The following is a 21,809-nucleotide window of genomic DNA, read 5'->3' on the forward strand; positions in this document are numbered from 1 at the left end:
AAACTTTATTTGAAAATAACGTTAGCATGTATGTAGAATGTTCTAAGGAATTTCCAAAAAAAAAGGAACTAGAATTAAGTGAATTTAGTAAGATTGCATGATACAAGATCAGAAAACCAAAATTAGCTGTATTTCTGTATACTAGCAAAGAACAAGCCAGAAATAAAATTTTAGAAATTTCGTACACAATAGCACAGAATACTCAGAAATAAATTTAACACAAGCTTTGTAAGAGTTCTACACTGAAAAACATACAACATTGTGAGATGGACACTTTCTTAATTTCACTCAGGAAACCATCGAGGCTTGAGACTGGTTTAGTAAATTGTCAAATGCTCCTTCCTAAGATGTGTCATTGAATGTGAATCTGTACCCAGTCCTGTCTCACTCCAGAGCCAAGCTCTTCTTCACTCCCCTTCCTCTAATACTGGTGTCCTTTCTTCCTTTTGTATTTGTTTTCTATATTTGGATATATTGTTGCATCTGACTACACAGGTCTCCTAATGCCTATCTTCCAATGCCCATCCTCTTCCTGTCTGAAGGGGTTCAGTTTTCTGTTGGATCCAAGGTCACCGGTAATTGTCCGGGCCAGTGGCATGTTCCATGAATGGGTGATTGTGGTTCTGTGGTCCACCTTCCTCTGCTCCACCCTGGGGTTCTCATAAGTGTTTCTGCTTCCTGACCTCAAGACTTCCTGTGTGAAGGTGCAGGGCTCCATGGTGCCCTGCAGTCTATGTCTTGGCCCAGAGCTCCAGAGCTGGAAGGAGCAACCCTGAATATTGGGAAACCATATTTGCTGTGGGAAACCATGACATCACCAGATGCACTTGGGGGAGAGAGTTAGGTGCCAGGGGTGGGAGGCTGAGGCAGCATCCCTGCACTGATGCTGGAGGAGAAGGGCCTCTGGGGAGGCTGAGATGCAGAATGAACCCCTTGTATGGGCATTTCGAGTGAGAGTTTGACACTATCAAGTTGGAAAGGGAACATCCAGAAGAGAGGGGGAGGAAGTGGGAAGCTGGGCAAGTTGTTGAAGGGACAGATTCCCAGTCGGAGCCTGAGCTTCGTCTTTCAGCACCTAACTTCTCAATTCCAGATGCTCGCCTTGGGGAGTTCTTTTGCTTTTTTCTCTTGGCTCGGGCCGTCCACGCTTAATGAGAGCCAGAGGGGTCCTCTCACCATGGGAAGAGCTGACACGGCATGGAGACGAAGGAAGTGGGTAGGAAAGGATGGGCTTGGTTAGGGAGGCTGATGTCAGGGGCCCCGCGATGCCAGTAAATGTCTGAGCTCATGGTGACTGAGCTCCGAGGGGTAGCACCTGAAACACATCTGAACTTTAGCCTCACTCACTGAACTTCTTGTGTCAGGAAACGTGAGCTGGAAATCACCCCAGAACAGACAGTCCTCTGCTGATCCTCTCTCTTCACTGCTTCCAGAAACAGCAGGGTGTCTTGTTTACTTATTCATCTTGGTGGGAACACGGTGTCTTGCAGCCCTAGACCGCTACCTCTAGCCTAAGGGTGCACATGTGCCCTGGAGCAGAGACCTGGTGTTTGCGGAGCTTCGGCAGACGCAGACCTGCAGGGTCACTTTGCTCAGAAGTCGCAGTGCCAGAGACTGAGAGGTAGGATGTGGGTCTCAGAACTGTCTTGGTTCCATGCGATCCTGGTTCCTGGGGCCAGTCTTGGAGCCAGCCCATAAATAAGTTTGCTCTTTGGAACTTTCTGGTTCCTTTCCCATTCTCACTCATCTTTCTTTTCTTTTTACTACTTCCTCGGCTTCCCTTCTTCCTCCCTCTTGGTAGTGTTTTTCTTGCTAAAGTCTCTAGCAGCGCCCTGGAGGTGTTTTTTGGTTCATTCATTCATTCATTCATTCATTCAATATTTAGTGAGTACCTACTGTGTATTGGGCCCTGTGCTGGACCCAATCTACAAAGTCAATAACACAGGATATTGCCCTTTTGATTTTAACATCTGCTAGCACCCTTCAGAGCCCCTTTGCAAAGCCATCAAACTGAAAATAACGTGGGGTGTGGCATTCAGTGAGAAGAGCCTTGGGATGGGATATGGGCGGGCCTGCAGAAACATCAGGGTCTTAGACAAACAATCCACCATGGGGCAGCGACAGCAACAGACAACGCTGGTGTTCCTTCAACCTGGAATCCTTTTCCACGTCCTTGTTACCTCCATTTGGTTAGTAAGTGGGGACAAATTTAAAAATCTATACCTCCAAGAGAAATTCTGCAGAGTTCTTCTGTTGGCTCTCTAGCCTTGGAAATGTCTTCTCTTGGAAAATCCTTGACATGAACCCAGGAGGTCCTCTTGTTTTCCTAGTCCGTAAATCAACCAGGGATTGCTTTGCAAGAGCAGTTATTGGGACAGTACAGCCATGCTCTGTTCTTCTGTCCAGGTGGAGAACTGGCTGGGTTGACTTCAGACCACAACAAAGGGTCGGTAGCTGGCTGGGAAGGCACATTTACCAGTCATGCTCTTATATGGTACAAAAGGGGAAGTTAGTTCCACTTGTCCTGCCACGCATGGGCATGATGCAAGACGCAGCCAGTTGGGCCAGGAGAAGGGGCTAGGATAGGTCTGTGATGGCAGGCGGATATTCCCACCACTAGCAAAGGCAGGGGTCCTGCCCTCTCGGCAGTCACCTTCCCCCTCCAAGATTCAGAGCTGGCCTTCTATCTGCCTCCTGCCGCTTCAAAAACCCACAGTTGGCGCTCCGGGAATGTTATTCTTTTCCATTTAAAGACATTCCATTTCATGTGTAATTAAATGTGTGGTATTGCATTAATGTTTTCTTTTGAGCATTTTTGGCAGCCTGAGACCCTGGGTTCTGGCTAGTGCAAAGAAAACACACACTTCTCAGAGATACTCCCTTCCTCTCCCTGTTCCCTCTTCCACCCTTTCCTGCCAAGAATCTCCCTCCTCCTTTGCACACAGTTGCTCTCAGGACTCACCTTGTAATGCGCGAGCCTCCAAGGCTGTGGAGACCCTCTGTTCTTCTACGGGGCATTGGGGTCTCGGATTTCTGCCTTCTGGCACCACCCTCATCTCCAGAAGGCATCCTCACTGCTCACCTGGACCTCAGGTGGTGACGACCAAGGGTGGCAGGAGTGGGTTCCATTGGAAGAAAATCTCTGATCTTTTTTTTTTTCTGTTCATCTTTATTGGAGTATAATTGCTTTACAATGTTGTGTTAGTTTCTGCTGTACAACACAGTGAATCAGTTCTATGTATACATATATCTCCATATCCCCTCCTTCTTGAGCCTCCCTCCCACCCTCCCTACCCCACTCCTCTAGGTCTTCACAAAGCATTAGCTGATCTCCCTGTGCTATGCAGCAGCTTCCCACTAGCTATCTAATTTACATTTGGTAGTGCATATATGTCAGTGCTACTCTCTCACTCCGTCCCAGCTTCCCCTCCCCTCCCCCCTCCCCCGTGTCCTCAAGTCCATTCTCTACGTCTGCATCTTTAGTCCTGCCCTGCCACTAGGTTCGTCAGTACCGTTTTTTTTTTTCAGATTCCGTATATGTGCGTTAGCATACGGTATTTGTTTTTCTCTTTCCGACTTACTTCACTCTGTATGACAGACTCTAGGTCCATCCACCTCATTACAAACAACTCAATTTCGTTCCTTTTTATGGCTGAGTATATAGATGTGAAATCAGCGCCTCTGTCTGGGGTACGAGTTACAGAGGTGAGGGGGCTGTGATAGAAGGATGGGCTCGGTGGCAACACTCTGCTTATACCAGAGTTTAGAGTCTGGTGGGCCACTTCTAACAGCTGGGTAATCTTGGGCAATTACTTCATCACCTTGAACTTCAACTTCCTCATCTGTAGCGCTTGGGTAGCAATGCGCTGCGTTTAAGAGAGTTGTGAAGAAGAGGTGTTACTTAGCGCGGTGCCGGGCACAGGGTAAGTGCTCAGTCAGTGGCAGTTATTTTTATTATTAATAAGGGCACAAAGGCATAACAGTGAGCTAAAAGACACAAGCGCAGAGTGAGACAGAGTTGATGGGGGAAAGATCTGAGGGGTCTTAGCAAGGGGCCTAGGCACCAGTTAGGAGCTGGGTATTACAATGGGCCGGGGAAGAAGGTAAGCCAGGGTGGTTAGGAAAACCCATCAAGGCTCAGCTAAGGGAACTCATGGCCAGCCCCTGGGAGTGCTGGGAGGCCTGCTTCTGCATCCCCTAGGCGACAGCCTTCAGGGAAGGACAGTCTCAGTGTGCTGCATGAATACTTGGCCTCCTAGGACAATAATTAGCCAAAGCACCGAGGTGGCCAATGAATTTCTCTTAAGGAATTTTGAGTGTGACTGAGGTGCATGCTGGTTTTGGGGGACTGACTTTCCTGTTGACATACAGCAGAGTCAGGATCACCATTATTTATAACTGCCAAGCCTGGGAAATCTGTTTTTTCTCTGTTGATCTATAGCAATCTTTAGTAGGTGGCTGTCTCTGCCTTTGGTGTCTTTATTCCATTGTCTGACAAACCTCCCGCAAACTATTCTGGACCTGAAGGAGGAGGAGGTTGGACATCGCGGTGGCAGGCTCAGATGGGCTGCCAGTTGGCTCCCCACCACCCCCATGCAACCTCATGTCATTTTATTTCAGGAGAATATCACCACCCTTCTCCAAGTTTCTTTCCAGGCCACTATTTTGTTCATAGGTAGATTGAGCTTTTAGTTAAAAGCAAAATCTTGCAGAAAGGAAAGAGACATACTGTTGTTAAATGTCCATTATGTTTCAGATATTTTCTATTATCTTTTACCTAAAATTTTTATATCAGTCCCCTTAACAACTCTGCCAAGTAGATATTGAAGGTTTCCATTCTACACATAAGGAACCAGAGCCTGAGGGTGGGTAAGGCACAGTTAGTGGCAGGGTCAGGATGAAAATACCTGTCTCTTTTCCCAGGGTCTCACTCTTTCAGCAACATCATGTTTTTCCCTGGGTTTTATGCTTCTTCTTCATCCCTGGTCTGCAGGGATGAGTAAGTAGTTTATGGCTGCCATACCCCCATTTTCCTAGAACACAGAGGTGAAGCTGACAGTGGTCACCCATGTCTTGGGCCACATCTATGACCAGTGGGTCTCTGCAGGTCACACTAAGTATTGCGGAAAACCTCTACCTGCCAGGATGAGGCAGCCCAGGTGAGCAGATTAAGGACAAGGGTGTAACCACAGCCTGCCTGCCGACTTCTCAGGGCCCCAAGGTCTTTTGCACAGAGGTAGCTGGCGACCTCCTTGGATTAGTGACTCTGCCCTCAGTCAAGCTTGCTCCGGGCCTAGAAGACCTCCCCAAAGTGAATCCCACACAGATGGAATGAGTATCTTGGTCCTCAGTATAGAGAAAAATTTGTGGTGCAGTAACCATTTCATAGAAATCCTCAGTCTGTGTTTGTCTGGTGAATCGATTAGCTGTCCTATGGGAACAGGAAGCTGTACAGGTGGCTTCCTCTGGGGGAATCCAGTGGTGGCTCTCCCGAAAAAAGGAGTTAGGGAAGAGCCAGGCCAGAAGAGGTCAGGAACCCTTTCCATTTCCCAAGAACACTCCTTACTGTATACCAGCCCCTTGCTCTCTCCAGCAGCCCCCTCAGTGCTGAAGGCTGGGAGGTCTTCCCACGGCCTGTGCTGTGTATCCACCTCTCTCCTCCTCCCCTGCCCGTGTCCCGACGTCTGAGCCTTGTGACCCAGACTCTGCTGAGCTGGCCGGCCAGGCAGGAAAAGGAGATTGATGCCCTTGCCTCCTAGGAAAATCCATCACTTTTTGGCCTGTGGGTCAGATGGCTTCACCAGAGGCAGCTCTGAACAGCACACAAAAAAGGCCCCAGTAGACATACGGACGTCAGAAATGAAAATGGCTCATTCCCGCCACTCCCCAGGGGCCTGAACAGTCAGTGCCCTTTCCTCCCACACTCTTTCCCCACCCACGCCCTCCTCCCCGGGGCCTCCTGGGTGGGTGTGTGGGTGGGGGCTCTTACCCTTTCCCTTGGGAAGATGTTGCATCAGGGTCCAGGGATGGACAGGGTTAGAGAAGTCAGGCAGGAGTAGAGGAAGGGGGAAGACAGAGGGTTGAGCTTCTGTGGACCGATGGTCTTGGTGGCCACAAAGTGGGGGAGGACAGAGGAACGGCAGCCCCGGCTAACAGAAAGCACACAGGCTCAGGAGCCAGAAAAAAAAGAGAGAGTCCTTTGGCCACATTTTAGTTCCGCAAACTTTGGAAAGTTACCCGCCTCCCCCCACCCCACCTCCATTTTCTCATCTGCGAAAGGGGTACAATCACACATACCTCCCAGGGTTAGCGTGAGAATGGAATGTTGAACAAATAGTAGGATTGGGCACAAATTAATCCCCTTTACCTGTGTCTTCCTATTTAGGTTCAGGGAAAGAAGCTGTTCGAATGGTGTTTTGGAGTCTAGAGTCTTGTTGGTACACGGGGTTCTCCACATGGAAGTGATTTGCTTTATGCGTTTGGCCCTAATCCAGCCTCTCTGTGCCGAAGCCGAAGCTCCCAGGTTACCTTGTGGAGTTCTTATCCCTATGGCTGGGAGGAAGTTCTCTCCTGGGGGGGGATTTATGGTGGGATGGAGTCTGTTTTGATTTCCCCTTCCTTCTGCTGCCCCTTCTCAGATCTCACCACCCCATCCGTGGGCTTAGCTCCGGCATTGGTCTCAAAATACTTCTCCCTGCAGACAAATTGAGTGAGCCCCAGCGATTTCATTCTGAGCCACTGGGTGTTTCCATGTCTCTGAAAGAGATCCATTTGCAGACTGGGGGCAGACATTTTGGTCCGTGGCCGGTTCTGCTTCGTGCTTGCAGAGAGCAGACGAGTGTCCAGCATCATGGTCACCTGCCCCCTGCCACATTCAAGGACCACGGCTGTCAAAGCTCTGACCTCCTGAAGCTGGGGTTTGGCAGCTGCCCCCAGGCTCTTAACTCCTGGGATGTGGAGGGAGGGTCGAGGAAAGGCCCCCTGTATGCGGCTGCCACGTGACTTTTCTGAACCTTTCAAGGCTTGTGATTCTTGCTGCCGAGGGAGGGAGAGGAGATGGAGGATTCTGAGACGTGACCCAGGCACAGCAGCTGGAAAACGGAGCCCCACTCTCCTTAGAGGTCCTCCCTGCTCATTCTGGACTCACGGTGGCTGAGAGTCAGAAGCTCTGGGGGGGGAGCTGGTGATGTCACCCAGCCCGGAGTTGGACTTAGGGACCCAGGAACATATATAGCTCTGTAGCTCTGCCTTTGTAGAGGTGTGTCCAGAATGTAAGAAATCAAGAGAGGCGTGATCTCCATCGTGAGGATGAGGGATTGAGGCTATGAGAGGGAGCTTGACTCCACCCAGGCCACACGGGTAAGTCTGGGATTGCAGACCTCCTCCTGGTCTTTGAGTGGTGATGCATGTCTCACGTACCTGTGGCTGTGGCATTTGTTGAGGCCAAGCTGTTAAAGTGAACATCGGTCATCGGCTGGCTAATTCCTCGCCCCACTCATGTCAGCCTGTTCCAGTGGTTCTTAAAGAGGGGTGCCGGACCAGCAGTATCAACATCACCTGGGAACTTGTTAGAAAGGGCAAATTCGCAGGCCTCAACCTGGACCTCCTGAACAGAAAGCTCTGGGAGAAGGCCCCAGTGATCACTTTTCATAAGCCCTCTAGGTGATTTTGATTTTTGTCCTATCGCAATGTCGTGGGAGGCTGGGGTTGGGGAGGGGTCAGGGGCCAAAGGGAGCTCTTCCTCAAGTGGCCTGGCTATTCTGGTCTGTCCTGATGCTCTGGATTCGAGCCCCATCTCAACCCAGTTGGCGATTCCTGACTTGGCCCTCATTTTCCCCTCTTGTAAAATAATATCAATAATGGTGAAAACACACACCATTTCAGAGGACTTGAAGGTTTACCAACTTTTACATAGAATAGCTCTTGTAGCAGGTAAGTAGAATTTGTATTATCCTCCCACACCCATTTTACAGATAAGGAAACTGAGACTCCAGATGTTTTGTGAGGTGGGCCAGCCCATGGTGGGGGAGGATCCAGGTCCTGAGCCAGGTGCCCTTGACTTTCTATCCCTGACTGAACCCAGCGGGCTCAGAGGCGTGGGCATGGCCCTATAAATCTGCCATCCCATCTCCACTGAGGCTGCGTCAGAATGCTCATCTCGCAGGAACCCATCAGTAGTCACCTGGGAATGACTGTACAGTGATGAGCAGATGGCCTCCCTGGAGAGGTCCTGACATCCCATTTTCTCTCGGTGCGAGACCCTTAGCCTCCCCTTCAAGGCCAACAAATGCCATTCCTCAGAGGGCTAGGGCAGAGCAGCAGAGGGTGTGACGAGGGAACCGATTTCTAATTCCCTTGTTGTAAAGATGGGGGCGAAGCCCTGCAGCAAGTGGCAGCTCCCTGGCAGTCCCGTGGCCTGGGAGCCTGCAGGTCTGTCTTGCTGGGAAGAGAGAATAATGGTCTGTAAATGCTTCCGCCCACATATCCTGGCTGGCAGGTCATCTGGGACACGGCAGGGCTACCAATAATTCTGATAGAAAAAAAACAAGATTTGTGTAGTCTATTATGAGAAGAATCCCCCGGCCAACCAAAACACTAACCACAGCCCTGCAGTCACACCCCTCTGTCCCTGTAATGTGTTCTCTTGCTCTTGGGGACAGTCTGCCATGGTCCTCTGTCTTCAACTTTTATTTTTTTGACAAGGTCATTTGAGACAACCCTCTTTCCTGGCTCTGCGATGCTCTTCATAATGTGAATACAGGTATTTAATGGGCTTCTGCCTGTTGAACGATTAATGGAAAGGTCGGTGAGTAATATCCGGCTCACCCCCTCCTCACCAGCCCACTTCTTGTACAATTCCTTCGAAGCATTCTTTCCAAATAGGTGGGAGGGTTGAGGTCACATCTTTGCTTTCTCCTGGAAGGCAGACTTTAATTAGGTTGCTAAATTAGCCAAGGCCGCGGTAGCCCTTCTCTTTGCACAGAGCCTGGTTCTGGGGAGGTCTCTGGACTTGATTTTGTGATTTCGTTGTTTTTTCTCTCTCACAGGAGAGGGACCTGTCAAGTAGAGGCTTCCCCCAGATAACTGTAACTCCCACTTAGTGGTCTCTATCACGAACCGGACACTGTGCTAGGAGCACTGTAGTGGTTATGTTATAACAAGAGCCAGTGTGGTGTGTCCGTGTGTGTATGTGTGTGTGTGTGTGTGTGTGTGTGCACATGTGTGTCGGGGGGGAAGGCACTGGGCCAAACTCTCATATGAATTATCTCATTTAATTTTCCCAAGAATTCAGAGAGTAAGGTATTGGTGTTAATTCCATTTTACAGATGAGAAAACTGAGGCTCTGGGATGAAATAACTTCCCGAAGCTCAAAAACTAGCAGGGAGAGGGAACCAGGGTTCAAACTCGATTCTTGACTACTCAGTGCAGTCCATGGACCCACAGCCCACAGACATCCGCTGAGAGTTTATTAACGATGCAGATTCTCAGAGCCACTTGAATCAGGACCTGCACGATGCCCAGGGGATTCCCATGCACAGTAATTGTTGAGACTGCTGTATACTCTCTCCAGCAACTATAGCTGATTATGCCGGAATCCTGGGTGTTAACGATTACTGACTCTGGTTTAGAGAGGTTCGGGGCTAGTCGGGGACAGAGCTGAGATTTCATTCTGGGTGGGACTCTCAAACCACCAGGCGATGCCTGTTTTCGCGCCCAAGGTAAGGTGCTAGAGCTTGCCTGTCCCTGCCGTGGACTCAAAAGCAGAACTCCCTGCTCTAGACCCCTGTGCTCCCCTGTCCCCCTGCGCCTCCAAGGAGGACAAGTGCCTGGGACTGACTTGGCTGCTGTCCTCTGTCCCCTCCTGCAGATGTGCAGCACATTAAAAGGAGAGACATCGTGTTGAAGCGAGAACTGGGCGAGGGAGCCTTTGGAAAGGTCTTCCTGGCCGAGTGCTACAACCTCAGCCCCACCAAGGACAAGATGCTTGTGGCCGTGAAGGTAATTCTCAGAGGCATGTGGGCCCCAGGAAGGAAGAGGAGTGGCTGGGGTCAGGTGGGAGGGAAAGAGAGACTCACTCCATTCTGGAAGATGGTATCAACCAATGTTATCAGATGCAATCAAGATGGTATAAACTAACGTAATCAGATGCCCTTGCTCCAAGGTCAATGAAGTTTCCTTAGGACCCAAATCAGCTTCCTTTGGCTTCGGAGGTCAAGAGCTGTAGCACATAAGGGGGCTGTGCCCGTGGTGCAGCCGGAGGGACAAGTTATGCCTTTGATGGGCCCTGGTTTTATTCTGGAGGCCCTGGGCTCACCGCTGTCCCCAGCTGGCCCTCCTCCCACCTCAGTGACTTTGCAGGATGTGCTGCCCGTGCCCAGAAAGTCATTTGACCATTTCTCGGGAGTACAATTGCATGAGGGGCAGGTAGCTCACAGAGGCCCTGGGAGCCACTGCTCAAGTCAGCAGACGTCCCTGGGAATAGGAGATGGGCTGGGGGGTCAGGTACTGAGCACAGGGAGGACAGCGAGTGAGGCTGGACATTCTTAGGTAGCCCATGGGATCCAGGTTCAGCCCCCAAGGGGCAGCGTGCCTGAGGGTTCCTGCCTTCTGGTAGCTGCTTAGATGGGTCCGTTAACCACAGGGCTTTGGTACTGCTGAGCCAGCCCTGCAGATTTGCAGTTGGAGCCGAATTGCTTGGGGCAGGAGAGAAGGAACTTTGCTACTACCAGTTACCCTCCTCCAGCAGGGAGCAGCTTTTCTCAGTCAGTGTTAAGACAAGTCTTTGAACACGACTGGCACAGACAAGAGTCAAGTAGCCTCGCTGAGGCACCCACAGGTCTGGGGTGTGGAGTGGCCTCTGTGGGAGTGGGTGCAGCGAGCAGGCCTCTAGGCCAGCGTGAATTCTGCGCGATGTTCTGGGCTGGGAGCAGGAGATACCTCCTTCCCCACGAGGACTCTCACCTGGGCCTCAAAAGGTCCATCCTTAGCACTGAGGGCTCATGACCGAGCCACCTCTTGATGGCAGTTGCATATTTCTGAGACTCTGCGGTCTCTGTATTCACAGTTTGTTGTGTCTGCAGAGGGTAAGTGCCCTCCATGGATGCAGGCAGTGCTGTGCAGGCTACAGGCATAGGGTAGGAATCAGAGAGCTGGGTGGGTGCCTGGCCATCACTGATTAGCTCTGTGACCCTGTGCAAGATGCTTAACCTCTCTGAGCCTCAGTTTCCTTCTCTGTATAATAGGAGATATAATATCTCCTCTTTAAAATTTTGGTGATTAAATTACATAACATATGAAAAATGTTTAGTACACTGCTTGGGACACAGTAAGTGCTTAGTAAAGAATCATTGCTATTTGTTTTTATCAACATCATTATTCTTGATGTTGATATTATCCAATGTGCTTAGACACACGACATATGACCTGCTGAGCTTGCATTGACCGTCTAGAACAGGGGTTGCCAAACTTCTTCTATACGAGGCCAGATAGTAAAAATTTTAGGTTTTGAGGACCATGCACTCTTCCTTACAGCTACTCAACTCTACCCATGTAGTGGGAAAGCAGCCTAAACCATACATAAATGAATGGCGGTGGTGGCTATCTTCCAATACTTTTTCTTCTTTTTTTCAGAAGTGGGCATTGTCTGTTGACCTCTGCTCTACAAAATAAATAAGGAACTAGCGTATTGCCCCATAAAAGGCTAATGCTTATTATTGCTGGATATGCTGTGAGTAAACTTGCTCAGTGTGTCTCCATAGACATGGGATGGTCAGATGAGTGAGGGTGTCTTTAAACAGTTTGGACCAGGGATGTGGAAAGCTTTCTAATTTTGTCCCTAAACTTAGAATCTACCCTGCCCTAAAAATTTTAATTTATAGGATGACACTAATCGACTGGGTGTTCCAGCATCCATCTGGGGACTGGTGGATGAACTGAATATTTTTGTGCTTTGAGCAAGAAATGAAATGATGGCCTAAACCCTGGGAAACGTTTCCCGCTGAGTGGTCTGACGTTAGGGGGCAGTACCCAGATTGGGTAATGCAGAAAATGTGTTTCTGTTGTCACCCCTTTAAAAGGGTTTCCTTTCCTCCTTTTTGGTCTGGGAACCTTGAGAAGATGAAAGTTCTGGGATTTTACACCATTTGCCTCCCAATGGATCCGCCCAGCGACCAACCCCTGGAGGAGATGCTTGTCTTCTCTGGAGAACAGCCAAGAAATGGTGTTTCCTGCTTCTCATCCTCTTTAGATTGTATTCCTTTTTGCAGGCTTCTTCCTCTTGAGTTTGTTCTCAAGTTGATGCAGGGTAATTATGGACTTCCAGAGAACACATCCAAGTATAACCCCAAATTAAGTTTTCCCACAGTTGTGGTTTTTAAAGCAAGATTTTTTTGCCCAGCAGTTGCTATGGTGGAAACAAAGAGCCGAAATCCCAGCCTCTGTTCTGAAGACACTTGCAGTCTGTTGGGGAGACACGAGAATACCCATGAAACAAATGCAGAGCAGGACAAGACAGAGTGTAATTTGTATATATGTGTAGTGTAAGAGTGACAGTAAAAGCATGTAATTCATGATATTTTTAAATAGGTGGTGCAACTTTTAAATAGTTATTTGACAAATAATACACTTGCTCAAGAGTCTCCTCTGACAGACAAATAGCCGATAAGACTATGAGAAAGGTGTCCAGCCTAATTAATCATCAAAAATATGCAAATTGAACCATAATGAGATACCACTGTATACCAAGCAGAATGGCTAAATAGCAATGACATAACCAAGTGCTGACAAGGATATGGAGCAATTGCCACTTTCATACTCTGGTGGAAATATAAAGTGGTCTAATTGTTTTGAAAAACAGCTTGGTATTTTAGAACATTGGCATCTGTGTGACCCAGCACTTGCACTCTAGGTCTAGACCTGACAGCTATGTATCTATCTGTCTGTCTGTCTATCTATCTATCTCTATCTATCTTTCCACGAAGAGATGTGTTTAAGAATGTTCATAAGCATTCTTTATAACAGCCAAAAGCTGCAAACAACCCCAGTGTCCATCAGTAGCAGCTTGGATAAATAAATGTGGTATGTTCATTCAGTGAGAAACTTTTCAACAAGGAAAATGAATGAACTACAGCTGCATGCAACAACTTGGAAAAATCTCAAAAACACAGTGTTGAATGAAAAAAGACAGATATAGAAATATACATATATTTTATATATATATAGCACTATACGTATGATTCCACTTACTTAAAATTCAAAAAGTAAGTAAAACTAAGCTCTAGTGTTTATGGATGTGTGTATCTCTGCACATGTACTAAAATGGGTTTTAGTATATTAGTAAAATCTGAAGCTGAACATCCGTTGAAATATCTCTGCCCCAATAAAAGAAAAGGAAAATGGAAAGCAGCAAAACCCCTAGACTGGAAATGATGATGTGAAGTGACTCTGAAGGAGATGGCAGCTGTTGAGAAATTTGAGTGTTCTTGCCATCTAGACTGCTTCTCCCCCATCCGACTAAACAGCCCCACTGAAACCCAGGGTTGTGAGTGGACATGAGACCTGATGTACATAAAGGGGAGACTAGAAAGGGCAATGTCTTCAGACTTTGGGGGAAAAAGAAGGAGATGAGAAGGGAAAATTCCAGATCTCCTCTTTGGTCTATGGATACCACTGGAAGGACCTGGACACAACCTCCCTGGCTTCAGAGACTCCTTGGCAAGCCCTGTCCTCCTGCACCAACAGTTGGCAGCGGTGAGGAGCACCCACTCCATCCCATGCCACTGGCTGGTGACCCATTTTGAAGTTTCCCGGCTCCGAAGAGGTTGAGCATGGACTCCGCTGAGAGGTGCACGAGAGTCTCTGGGCTGATTTTCCTTCTCAAGATTCTTTTCCTGGCATCTCTGTCCCAATTGCATCGATCCCTGGGGACCTGGGCCACTTGCAGCTCTGGACCCCAGTTGCCACAATAGACCCCTTGCCAATTACATAGGAACTTCAGGTTTAACCCAAGAGCTGGAAAGCCCATCATAAAGGTAGAGAGAGAATGGGCAGGAGAAGGGGTGTGGAAAGACCAAAAGAGACAGCAGTTGCTTTGTGCCCCATCTCCCAAATGAGGGACTCCTCTCTGCTCTGCAGAGCAGGGGGCCAGCCCTGGGAATGATGGCTGGGACCGCTCGAGAGCTGAGGATGGAAATATCCAACGGCTGCCACTGGCAGCCGGACTGTGCAAGAGAATGATTTACAGAGATGGAGAGAGGCCATTCGGCTGGCCCCAAATTTGATCTACTTTTCCCTCTCATAAATCCAGTGTTCACATAAATCTCTGTATTCTCATCCCACCCATGCTGGGTTCCTTTTTTTTTTCTTTCTTTCCTTTTTATTCTTCATGAAAACAAATAAATCACTGGCAGTCATCCTATACCCATGCCCCAGCCCATGAAGCTCAGGAGCTGGGTCACCGAGAGAGGCTCCCTCTCACCGTGAGTCTCTGCCTTCTTCCACCCATAGAAAGAAGGCTTTGCAGACATCTTTGTTCTGGTTGTATGTGGACACACGGCAGCCTATACCTTTATTATCAGGTAGATTTTCTGAGAAGGCAGCCTGAGATGAAGCAGAAAGCACATAAGATCAGAGCTGGTAAAAATCAGTAATGGACCAGTGGCCCTCCCACTTTCCTTCTGGCCTTGGCCTGCCCTCTAGGCCTGGTATCCTTGCTGGGCCCAGCCATTCTGCTGACTGCCCACACTCCTCACCTTTCCTGACCCTCTCCTCTGCCCTTTCACATCTTTTAACTTCCTTGCCCACCATTCCCCTGAGGACCTGACCAGTGACTAATTCATCTGATAAATTAATTCAAGCAGGTATGCTGGACCGGAATGTATCCTGGGCTCCACAGTCAAGCTATTACTTCTTACATGATCTTTGGCAAATCATTTCCCTGTTCTGGACCTCAGGTTTCTCACCTGTAAGATGGGAAAACTGTATTAGACAGCTTCCAACATTTTGGTCAAGAGGAGAATCATTTAATCCAACACTTTTTTGGTGAAACCTCCAAATTTTGAAAAGAATGAAAGGTGGTGCTTGTTGAAGTTGGAGTGGGCCTTGATCGCTGGCTGAGACACCATGGCTCTAGAGGCACTGCCATTGAACTTGGTGGCACCAAGAAGCCCAGCACCAAGGGATTACTGTGGTATAATTAAACTCTAGCTTCTGTCATTTAAGTTGTGTGAATGTGTCCTGATCCCCAGACAGGGCTGAGCCTCAGTTTTTCCAACACCAGAAATGAGCAGGAGGAAACATGATATCTAGGGCCCTTTTAAAGCTATGAGTCCACCATCTCTAATGTATGCTAATGACTGATGGAGGTTGATGGGCCCCCTAGACACAATTTTTGCACATTCACATTCCTGCAGCGCTGTAAGCCAAGGCAGCCCCGTGGATTTCAGCTAATGGGGATTGCAGTGGCAAGAGGAAGATCTCTGGCTAGGGAGGCTTCTCAAGAGTAGCATAATTTACAGGGGTGCTTAGTCTGCCTAAATAACCAGAAAAGGCCGGATACTTGGCAGAGGGAATGCAAACCAATCGTGTCTAGATTTTCACTACCCTGAACGTGATGTGTAAACTTCACACCGATTCCGTCATTGCCTCGTGTCTTGTCTTTTGAGGTTACTAAACTGTGTCATTTGAAGCAAGTGGATGTTTGGCTCCATTTGCCTTCTGACCTCATGAGGAGGATGGGGAAGGCTGAAGACATATGTGAGCTCAACTATCCAGGCTGCTCCTCCTGTAGAAATGACCCTCCCCTTCACAGTTCATCATTCACCATGACCAACATGGCTGCGTTGGTCATTGCTGGGCTCTATTCAAGGTCCTGTTCAAGGACCCTTGCAGGTGGTCTGGTCTCACCCTCCCCTTCTGCTCTACAAAGTCCACCTTCACTGACACCCCTTTTAACCATTGCTCTTCCATTTATCTTCCTGGGTCCCAGGGCAAGTGGCTTGGTCTGGTGCTTCTCCCTCACACCGGGTCTCCCACTCCCACAGGGACCAAGTTGTGACATTTCTGTGGCCACCAGATGCCCACCATCCCATCCTACCCTGGGACTTTGTGATACTTTACCAGGTCCTGGTCCTGGGTGGGTCCTAAACCTTCTGCCCAGTAACTGCTGTTCCCACAGCTGTAGTCCCAGTTACACCCCAATACTTCCTTCAGCCCCCTAAAGGAGGACACAGGTGCCTTCTAGAAGCCAAAATATTCATGTTTCTCTGCAAATATACACTTTTTCATAATCTAAAATCAAGAAATACAAAGAGCAAGGAAACTTAATTACATTGTCAGCCTGATTTCAGATGGGCTGTGAGCATAGGCTAATTTACAAAGATAAAGCAATTGGGGCAGTGGTTCCCCCACTGTTTATTTTAGCTGTGAGACCATTTCTTTGGGGAAATCCTGGGGGCACGGGCCTTTGTCAGGCCTTCCACCTCCCAGCTCCCTCCCTCTGCCATTCACACTGATCTCTGAGGAAGCCTAGGGCTCTGAGATGAACAAAGTTTGAAATAACTGGCTGGCGGATGGGATGGGACGTGGGTGTCAAAAAGTTGGTTTCTGTTTCTACGAGGTTCAAAATGCTGAAGGAAGCAGGAGTCGGGTCTGGGTATTGTGATTTAGCCTCATGGTCTTTAAAGGCCGATTAGGATCTTACTTGTTGGGAATCAGCATTGTCTTTATTATGGGCACCAGCTTTCTTCCCAGGAGGGGAACAGACAAACCCCTGCCCTCTAGCTGCTAAAAACCAGTGTCCCGTGTTGTTTCCAGGCCCTGAAGGATCCCACCCTGGCGGCCAGGAAGGATTTCCAGAGGGAAGCTGAACTGCTCACCAACCTGCAGCACGAGCACATTGTCAAGTTCTATGGGGTGTGTGGCGACGGGGACCCCCTCATCATGGTCTTTGAATACATGAAGCACGGAGATCTGAACAAGTTCCTCAGGTATGCGAGGATGGCCGTCCCCGCCCCTAACCCCCACCGAACCCCTGGGGTTCTCTCTGGAGCCAGAAGTCCTATCGCTCCTCTGAACACTTCAGTCTGGAGATTAGAAATGAAAACAACCTTTCATTCTTCTACATTACCTCCTGAGCATTTGGATATAGGCCTTAGCCCCTGATTTCTAGGGGGGGAAGTTGAGGATGCTATGAAAAGTAACCTGTACTCTTCTTCCTGATTCTAAGGTAGACTAAGAAGAAGGGCAGGGTCTGAAATGGGTCCAAGGAGGGAGATCAGAGGACCTGCCAGCCTGTAACTTCCAACTGTAAGACTCTAGGACCAGCCCTTCCCCTGATGCTGTGAATAGCTTTCTGACTCTGCGCCTTATGTTCTCACTAGAAAGGGAGGCTAGCACCTTCCACACCTCCTGAAAACCTTTTTGTCAGAGATCTTTGGATGATGAATAAGAAGGTACAAGGTTACAAACTCACTGGGAGACAGAGATGGTTGAATCCAAGGGCAGATTTTCCCCCAGATAAATTTAGAACTGGGCTATCCAGTATAGTAACCATATATGGCTATTTAAATTTAAATTTACAATAACTAAATTTAAATAAAATTTAAAAATTCCTCTGTCTCACTAGCCACACTTCAAGTACTCAATAGCCACATGTGGCTAGTGGCTACCATATTGGGCAGTGTGGTATAGAACATTTCCATTAATAGAAAGTCCTGTTGGCTAGCACTGTTATAGAAGGATTGGATTTTTTGTAAAGAAGCATTTCCACAAGCCTGGAGCAAGATCATCTGGATTTTGAGGGGCTCCTGATGGAACTTTTAAGAGACTGAGACCCCAAGCAGAAGTTCTGGATGGAGTTACAGTGGGGTTTGGGGAGATGTGAAATGTAGAGAAGTTAGCATCTCACTGATAGAGCCGAGTTGTTAGCACTTCTCTGCCTCTCATACCTGTTACCTCCAAGTAGTGCCCAGATGTGGAAGAAGCAGGCATGTATGAGGGTCTGTGGAATCCAGGGTCCCAGGAAGCACATTGAACACTCGGGCCCTGGACGCTTTTAGGGTGTGGTTCCACTACTGAGAATGAGATTTCCAGAGCTCAAATGTGGGTTATGGTAAACTCTAGCACACTCCCCAAAACTTGATGAGCATCTCCTTGAAGTGGGACATTCAATTGAGTGCTGTGGGGTTTTGAGGAGGGAATGGAAAGCAGGGTTGGTAGCAGGTTTCCAAAATTGGCCCTAGAGGAATTGGAAAGTATCTGTAGGCTTTTCTAAACTTCCTGAACTTGGTTTCACAGTGAAATGTACTCCTTTCCTGAAGAATTGAGTCCTTAGCATAAGACAGACTTGGGTTCATATTCTGACTATGTCTTAGTGATGTAACCTGGAGCAAGTTATTAACCCTTCATTCTCTCTCCTGGAAAATGAAACTATTCATAACTGCTTCACGTGTTTGTTGTTATGAGTATTCAAAGACTATATTTGTATAAGGCCTGGACAAGTTTCCCATGTAGCTAGGTGTTCAGCCAATGGTAGCTACAATTAAAAGTATTACAATTATTATTTTATCAGAACTGTGAACCATGGTAGTTTCTAATATGGGCAGCATCCTTTCTCAAGACTCGGGATCTTCCTCTTCCTGTGCTTCCATTTCCCTGAGGTCAGAGGGACATGGTCCATTTTCCATCAAGCCCTCCCCATAGATTCAGTGGTGCCTTCAGCCCCAAGTGCCACCAGCAAGGCTAAAGAGAGGTCCTGAGAGCCACTCCGTACCACTGTCATGCCTGCTCTAAGGGAACAGGAAGAAAAAGAAAAAGAGACCAGAAGGCCCTTCCCGCTCTTGCATCCCCCAGTTGGTGCGTTTTAGGGGTAGGCTGCAGTATACTCTCCTGGCAAGTGGGAATGTGGCTTGTCTGCTGAGCCCTCTTCCTTGTGAGCTGATGTAGTAGTTCTCCTTTGGAGGCATGAGGTAGGCAGAGCCCACAGGAGATGATAAAATGAACGTGTTATATTTAATGGTACCTTTTAGTGGAAACTGGAGAAGCAGTAAAACAGGCTGAGGTCTTATTGTACACCAGGGCTCCTTGGCTCACAACTTCATAAATAAGGGCCCTGGGTGTGGTTACAGCTGACTGGGCTTTCTACAGAAAAGAGTGAACACTAAAAGTGACTGATATGACAGAGCAAGGTGTTAGGATAACAAATCTGGGCCATGATTTGGGATGGAGCAGGTGCTGTGGCTCCCCAGGTCTCTGCCTCAGGGTCACAGGGTCTCTTCATCCCATCTTGCCATTAACAGAAGTTACCCAATCCTAGACAGTGTGGTGGAGAGGTTAGGAGGTAGACTTTTGCTGCCCAAAAGATGGACTGTATCAGCCCTGGAAGCATCAGCACTGGGAAATGCAAATGAATGAACTCTGCCTAGCCAATCAGAATCGTAGGGGCCCAGGAATTGTATTTAACAAGCCCTCTGGAAGCTTAAAGTTTAAAACTCTCTTCCAGAGCCACATGTCACCCAAGTGGCCACTGTGGGACCTCTGTGACTTTGACCAAGTGATCTGATCATTTCGTGCCTCAGTTTCCTTATCTTCAAAATTGGGGTGGGAAGATTGAGTGAATTACTATATAATATTTAAGATACTTAGAGCAGTGAGTGGAACATAGTAAGGGCTGTGTAAGAGTTAATTGTTTTATTAATTATTCTGTAGTAGACATCAAGAACCTGGGAAGCCCCTGGATAACCATAACATATTCAAAAGAGTAGGTTCATTCCCTGATTCGTTAAAGCATGTCTGCTGTCGTCTTAGTTGGGAATCTGGTTGTAGAGTTTGACCATATCCACATGCACAGAATATAATTTTGGGTAGATAGAAATAGTCCATAAGTAGACTGAGAAGAGATTTCATTCATTTCTGTGGTGCATTCCAGAGAACAGGAACTCAAGAAGACATTTTCCCTTGATCTCCTTAATTCTCTCTGCCCCCTCTCTTCTCCCCCTAACCCCCCACAGGGCCCATGGGCCAGATGCAATGATCCTTGTGGATGGGCAGCCACGCCAGGCAAAAGGAGAGCTGGGGCTCTCCCAAATGCTCCACATTGCCAGTCAGATTGCCTCTGGCATGGTGTACCTGGCCTCCCAGCATTTCGTGCACCGGGACCTGGCCACCAGGAACTGCCTGGTTGGAGCCAACCTTCTGGTGAAGATCGGAGACTTCGGCATGTCCAGAGATGTCTACAGCACCGATTACTACAGGGTGAGGTGGCTTCTCCAGATGCAGCAATCTGTGCCAGAGCTAGTGCCTTCTCACATGTCTTTGTCATTGTCCATTAACCCTGTTACTCCGGAGCGCACATATACACATCTGTGCCCAGATATACACTTGATGCGTATCCTTTGGCCACTCCTGCATCTCAACATACCTGTCAATTATTCTCTGGATAGCTCACTCCTCCCTTCCACCTGGATAGGGATACTTGACTGTATCCTTACATGGCAATGACATATGCACTGTGTTCTTACTTCCATCAATACTCATTCTTCATGCAAACAGATACACACACACACACACACACACACACACACACACAGACACACACATATATATATCCAAATGCACACATGGACAAGCTCAACTTGGTGCTACACTTTAACATCTTTCAACTCAGTTCCCTATCCAGCCTCACCCATGACACATTTTATTCTTTAACATTATCTGGTGAGCTTATAGGCTTGTTTTCAAAGGTAGATCTTGATAAGAAGTCAGAACCCAACATAAAGTAGCAAAAATGGTTAACGTATTGCTGAGCAGAATTATCCCAATGGCGTAGGAAGGATGAGGGAAGGAAGCAGGTTCTCATTGCCAACTTTGGGGAGAGGTACAGGTGGGCCTTAGGAAAAGCTTTTTGATTGTGAGAGGAGATAACACGTTCAATTTTACCTCTAAAAAGGTGTCTACTTTATATTAATAGGTGTCTTATTTTGCTCCCCTTTATATTTCAGAATCATCTTCCCATGGATCAGGGAGTGGTTCTGACAATGTTATTATTGCCAGGGAAAGGACGGGTGGGCATGAGTGGCATTTATTCCCAAAAGGAGAAATATGGGTGCAACCTGTATACAAAGATAGGATAACTTCTGCAAGTTGATTGGGAGGCAGATGCCTGAAATATATGGAAGATTTACTTTGGGTCTTTGAATGGGTAAGGAGTTTGGATGGTGTAGAAGGAGAGGGTGGGGCAATGTTTTGGAGGTTGAGAGGCATGGCAGCCATTTCCCTCATCTTTGTACAGAATGAATGATCATATTGTGAATCAAAGGACCTAGATATATGTCTTTTTGGCCTGAGCACGGTGGGTCAGGAGGCTGGGGGTTTGGGGTTGGCATCTGTAAATCAATTCTGTCTGGATGCTCTTGATGGCTTTGCCTAAACAACATTGCCCAGACGTTATAAGAGATCACTCAAGACACTTTATTTTAGCCATAACCTGGAGAAAAATGGAATATTTGAGAATTTCCTTTTGTGGCTAAAAATGGACGAGTTCATGGTACAACCAAAAGATGGCAGATGATAGACCATCATGAGAATATGAAGCAAAGTAGACCAAACAGTAGCTAAGGTAGAAAGTCTGCAGAAAACTGGGCAGTTTCTCTAGCTACCTGCCCAGTCCAACATCCCTAGATATGGAAAAAGGAGCATGATGTAGCAGTAGGCACAGACTGATGGGCAGGGCAGACCTGCCAGGAAATACCAAAGTGGAGTCTTTCTTTCGCATCTAGACCAATTTTTTTTCAGTCATTTCCAAGAGAGGCATC

At 47.9% G+C, this 21,809-nt stretch overlaps 1 protein-coding gene across 2 annotated transcripts in view; it reads left to right on the forward strand.

Annotated features, from left to right (window-relative positions):
* Window positions 1-21,809, forward strand: part of NTRK3 (neurotrophic receptor tyrosine kinase 3) — a 373,167-nt gene that overhangs the window by 312,440 nt on the left and 38,918 nt on the right. For both annotated transcript variants that reach the window (XM_061179966.1, XM_061179967.1), the window contains exons 13-15: window positions 9,869-9,999; window positions 16,813-16,985; window positions 20,007-20,250. In XM_061179966.1, coding sequence (XP_061035949.1) covers window positions 9,869-9,999; window positions 16,813-16,985; window positions 20,007-20,250 — 548 coding nt within the window. The remainder of the gene's footprint in view (window positions 1-9,868; window positions 10,000-16,812; window positions 16,986-20,006; window positions 20,251-21,809) is intronic.

Source organism: Eubalaena glacialis, chromosome 2 (assembly GCF_028564815.1).
Source record: "Eubalaena glacialis isolate mEubGla1 chromosome 2, mEubGla1.1.hap2.+ XY, whole genome shotgun sequence".
Taxonomy (NCBI): Eukaryota; Metazoa; Chordata; class Mammalia; order Artiodactyla; family Balaenidae; genus Eubalaena; species Eubalaena glacialis.